The sequence below is a fragment of the Priapulus caudatus genome, unplaced genomic scaffold (assembly GCF_000485595.1).
Source record: "Priapulus caudatus unplaced genomic scaffold, Priapulus_caudatus-5.0.1 Scaffold842, whole genome shotgun sequence".
Classification (NCBI taxonomy): domain Eukaryota; kingdom Metazoa; phylum Priapulida; class Priapulimorpha; order Priapulimorphida; family Priapulidae; genus Priapulus; species Priapulus caudatus.
Genome location: NW_014577903.1, coordinates 83,308 through 88,839, shown reverse-complemented (window position 1 = coordinate 88,839; position 5,532 = coordinate 83,308). Strand labels below are relative to the sequence as shown.

Sequence of the window (5,532 nt, the reverse complement as noted above, 5' to 3'; positions counted from 1 at the left end):
ACATTACAAGAACATCATGGGAACATTACAAGAACATCATGGGAACATCACAAGAACATCATGGGAACATCACAAGAACATCATGGGAACATCACAAGAACATGAGGGTAATGACCGATTCTTTGCAATATCGTCAAAGCTACGACCACACATGTACCAATGCACACAGCTGGATCGCGGCACATGAGAAATAAAGGTAGAAAGCATTGTGATGGCTGCCACTAGTTTCACTTCTTTTAACTGAATTGAATTGAACCAAATTTCAACTAGTGGTAGCTTAGCATGACCCATCCTCTAATAAGAGGCTGGAATAGATGGCAGCACTGGTAAGTCTCATGCTCACTGACCAGGATTAACAGCAACACTCGTCATAAGTAATATCAGGAGTAAGATAATATAGGTTATAGATTAATTAATATAATTAGGTTATAGATAATTAAGATAATATAGATTATAGTAAGATAATATATCCTATATTATCTTACTCCTGGTAATATTAGTACAGAGACTACCCGACTTACGAACAGGTTCCGAGCGGTCGTTCTTAAGTCGATTTGTTCTTAAGTCGAACATATGGTACGTACATATACAGTATTGTATAGTAGTGTAGTATATGTACGTATGAACATTGAGTAACCTAGAAGTGTAGATAGTGTAAACATATACGTGAACACAGGAGTTGGCGAAAGTCAAAATCAGGGAGTCGATTGTGTCTTTTTTATTCACCAATATTGACATTATACACTAATGGACTTCAGGGCAAATTGTTCGTATCATCAAAAGTTCGTAACTCGAATGTTCGTAAGTCGGGGAGTCTCTGTAATGACATATTGCTTCTGAAGCGCAACTTATAACATAGAATGCAACTCTTACCAATAAATACACGTCCTGGCTGATCCGGTGCAGTCACATCCTCAGATTTCACCTGGCGGGTGATAAAGAACACGTTTAAACTACAAACACAAGTAACGACGTGAACTGCTGATTGACAAAAATGCTGAAAGTGAATGAAGAAATCAGGCCTGTATTTACCACTGTTCCATCTGTGAGTACAACATCTTGTCCCTGTTTCAACTGGCCAAGTAGAGGACCTCTGTGGATAGAAAATGTAACTATTCTTACACACTTCATAGTATAAAGCTGCATTAAAATAGACACGAGCAGTCCCTGGTTTATGTTCCTGAAATCTTCATGTAAATTAATATTTATGTAACTGTGTAGCAGGTCGTGTAACCCAAGGATGGATTCACGTTTTTTCAAAAGCTTAATTATATACTGCAATTATGCACACATAAGCAGTGTACCAATAGACTGAATTTTATAATTCATACACTATATATATGTGCTCAAAAAACGTTGGAAATCTCAATGGAAAATAAAGCAAAACAAACTAAAAATAATAAAACAAACTCACGGTGGAATCTTGTACTTTACACATTTCTCAAAGTCAAGTTGACCAGGCCTCACATGTGGCTGCAACGTATAACATCATTGAAATAATGAATAAATATAAATATTTAAATACTTATTGTTATGATGACAATGTTAGTTTATGTATTCTCTCTGATAAACAGTATGGTATAAAGAGATTTAGCCACATATTAGCTTGAAGAAGGATTACATATAAGTGCATACCAAACTAACCAACTTTACTAGGATGCACAGATACCACAAGACTTAAACATTGGTAAAGTAAAGAATAAAAACATGTGAAACACTTAAATTGTTTGTCGAATTCTGCCTACCTTGCAAACAAACGCAACAGCCACTTCCCTGTCTGGTTCCGGCTCCAGTTGAAAATTTTGCTTGGTCGCTATAAAAGTTGTACCACAAATAAATAAACAAGTGCCGCAGTGCGACAGGGCTCATCTGGTTCTGGTGTTCTGCTGATAAATTCATTTGTGCATAGCAAGACGTCTTATACATAAGTCTTCTTTATTCTTGTTTTGACTTTCGTAGCCAATTGGAACAAATATATCAGCTACACTTTCGCACCCACCTAATCTCTATGCATTGCAGACACATGTGCATTGCAGGTTGGCGGGCAACAATTATGATTAGAAGCGTTCCAGCCATGGGCTGCCCCGTGTTTTGCCTACCCACACGAGCATTCACTGATTCAGCCTTCAGGGTGCTATAGACAGACTGCTTTAGAAAATAATATGATTTAAGGAGCGTAAACCTTGTTCAACAAACATTTGCCTTTGCAATTAAACTGCAACTGTAGCCTCACATTCACACAGGTATGGGCTCTAATAATAGCAAAAGCAGTTCAGTCCTTTGTTAACAGTCAACAAATCAATGTTTAACCCTCCTCTTGAGGGTTAAAAGGTTATCCGACACTTACTCTTCGCATGTCAGCGGAAAGTACATTTTACAGTCCTTTCAATAAAGCCATAAAAATAGTAGGTCACCGCTGAAACAAAAATGTTTTTCAATCGCTCCGTCAGACCATGTCCTCAGAAAATGTCTAAAATCTGCCCTCTGCCCCATTGACCTTTGACCTGTGACCTCCAATTTCGGCACAGTGATGACTTTTCCTACCATGATGCTATACACCGACTATCACGAGCCTAGGTCGAGCCATTTAGATTTGTGCCGCAATTCTGCATTTCCTCCCTATACCTTAAGTTAAGGAGGGAATGTTCCCCCTTCTTTTACACCTCTTGACCTTTGACCTTTGACCCCCAGCTTCAACATCCCAACTCTTTTTTTGATTACAACCCCCGGCTCAAATATCGTGATCGTACGTCGAGCGGTTAAGATTTGTGCCCAACTGTTGACGGACGGACGGACGGACAATCATGCAATTCTACAAGCTGCACCTGACTACGTCAGATGAGCTAAAAAGCAGAAAGACACATTTTCTCATATTATCCAATCACATTGACTCGATAATAGTGCCCTACAATTGTACATCAATAAGAGAAGAGTGTGAGTGAGGAGTAAACATACTTTGTGTGTCCTCCGTGTTCTTTGGCAGGTTTCCTTTCGCTACGTATTTATTCTGGTACGCATAATAGTCTTCAGATGGCGCTGCCTCTGCCTCGTTGTCACTGTCAGAGGGCGCCGGCATATTGCGGAACGCTCCAAATATGGGCACGTAGTTGACAGTCATCATGTTGTCAGTAAACGGTTCATCTGTGTAGGTTCTCTTCTCTACGAACGTTCAAAGTTTGATTAAGAGAAACACCAGCTCAAGACATTGATCACCGCAAAAAAGTGTTATTCCAATATGTATGGCTTACATGTCTTGTCATTGTTTTGCATCAGTCAGGCATTGAAAGTTTCACATCCATCACTACAAGTACAGAATTACAAGCTGAGTAATATGTACCAATATTCATATCCTTGGTCATCATGAAACCTTTGGTCATTATGAATAGCTTCTGAAGTCCGGGCGGACCGTGAATAACAATCTTAGGCACCCCTATGTCACGCAAGGTTAGAGCCATACCTGAAGCGATGAGGAAATCACATTATGCATATTTTCATTGAGAGAGAAGATCAATTATTTACAGCATTATCTATTTTTGTTCACAGACGAAATGCATCTATTAGCATATATATCATATATCATATCCTGATCATATGTGTAGTGTTGTCTTGTAGCATCAAGGTGCGTCTTTACCGGGTAATCCTCCAATGTTTTCCCAACACCTGTATGTACAGAACAGGTGTTCTAGCCTTGACAACTTCACTCTGAAATCACACGAGGTAAACTTTACATATGGCAAATATAATAGCCTATCTCTCTATCCATATATAATATGGTATATATATATAAATATTATAAATGCCTATAGGCATATTAACTAAGTAATAGAAGACTGCTCACATAATAGTTTTCTGACATCATATATATAAACATGACATGCACATAACAATGTGGCAGAAAGAAGCATTCACACTGTCACTATAGTTCGATCTGTTCTTGCATGACAGATAAATTAATTTGCATTCAGTGGAGTGGACAAACCTGTGCTCTGTTGCTAATCGCTGTGTGCCTTCTCCACAGTTGAACATGTACCTAACAATAAAAATAATGCTTATTTTACAATATTATATTGCTATTGGTTTTATCTCTGTCATCATGCAGCTCTCAGACTGGCTCAGTGGCTGATAAATTGCAGGTTTTCTATGAACCAAGTTACGTTTTGTTTTGGTTGTTCTGAACTGAAAGGGAAATTACATAATTAGCACTGACAGACAAGTATATACCTGGTACATGCCTAGTTACGCTCATAGGGTCTATGTCCCCCAGGGTACTGCCGGAACGTACCCTGGGTACGGTCCGGTATACCAGAACGTACCCTGGTCACTATCTGATATGGTTAGGGTTAGGATTAGGGTTAGGGTTAGGTTTAGGGTTCGGGTTCGGGTTCGGGTTAGGATTAGGGAGTAGCCGTAGGTGACTCCCTAGACTCGTTAGTGGAGTAGGCTAGGTACGGTCCGGCATATAATATAGTACCAGGGTACGTTCCGGTATACCGGACCGTACCCAGGGTACGTTCCGGCAGTACCCTGGGGGACATAGACCCTATCAGCCCTATAGTTACAGTTTAGGAGTCTTCACTTAATTGCCATCATTTATTTGCCGAGTATCACATACAATGAATAGTTATACTTATAAGTTATAGTCAACAATCCATGATATGCATGAATCTACTTAACCCAACCAGGTGATGTACTATGATGTAGATCACCATGTAGATATATACTTATTGTAACTATTAGTATTACTAAGTAGTAATAGTATTAGTATTAAAATACTATTATTACTATTAGTATTACCTACCTGTTAAAGTCGCTAAATAAAAAAATTGACTTAGGGCATCCTCGTGATCCATTGCCAAGAACTTGCATGTAAATTTCTCCTGGAGGAGGAATCTTGCTTGTAAGCCTTTGCTTATATTTGATGTGTTTTAGGGTGACGTTCGTCTCCTTATCCATGGTGTACAATAGATCATTCAAGATTTTATTTTTTTCGTAAAATAAAAGTTTACTAGTTGAAAATGTACGAACTCCTACACTAAGTACTTGAAGAAAGGAACACGATTTAACGTAAACCATGACATATTAGTAATTTGACAGAAATCCTTTACAATACTTTTGCGAACAACGATTGCATGTAATGTGGTAAGTTCAGATGTAATCAACGCGTGGGGGCTGACATCTTTGACGTTCTTGTGTTGATCCTGCTAGCGCCAAATACATTCCAATAAAATAATTTTCTATTGGGGCACGACTGTTCGGAGCACGAACATGAGTGAAAACATTTTTGTAAAAGTTTCTTCGAACGATAAAAAGTTCGTTCGAACGAAAAATGTCCATCAAAATGTAACATTACGCAAAACAGAGTAACCCTGATAATTTCATTTTCAGCCTGAGATATATAATATACAGTAATTCAAGCATACGTCCGCGCGAGAGAGATACCAATCCTCTCTCACCTTTCTCTCTCTCTTTCTCTCTCTCTCTCTCTCTCTCTCTCTCTCTCTCTCTCTCTCTCTCTCTCTCTCTCTCTCTCTC

General features: G+C 38.8%; 1 protein-coding gene across 1 annotated transcript in view; it reads right to left on the bottom strand.

Moving 5' to 3' along the window:
* Positions 1–5,532, bottom strand: part of LOC106813902 (ribonuclease Z, mitochondrial-like) — a 26,049-nt gene that overhangs the window by 5,208 nt on the left and 15,309 nt on the right. Inside the window, exons 2-11 of the mRNA XM_014818145.1 lie at positions 4,799–4,877; positions 3,980–4,030; positions 3,632–3,702; positions 3,338–3,457; positions 2,956–3,159; positions 1,746–1,813; positions 1,415–1,473; positions 1,033–1,093; positions 874–925; positions 628–637 (exon numbers count right to left, since the gene is read on the bottom strand). Of these exons, the coding sequence (XP_014673631.1) occupies positions 628–637; positions 874–925; positions 1,033–1,093; positions 1,415–1,473; positions 1,746–1,813; positions 2,956–3,159; positions 3,338–3,457; positions 3,632–3,702; positions 3,980–4,030; positions 4,799–4,866 (764 nt within the window). The 5' untranslated portion in view covers positions 4,867–4,877. The remainder of the gene's footprint in view (positions 1–627; positions 638–873; positions 926–1,032; positions 1,094–1,414; positions 1,474–1,745; positions 1,814–2,955; positions 3,160–3,337; positions 3,458–3,631; positions 3,703–3,979; positions 4,031–4,798; positions 4,878–5,532) is intronic.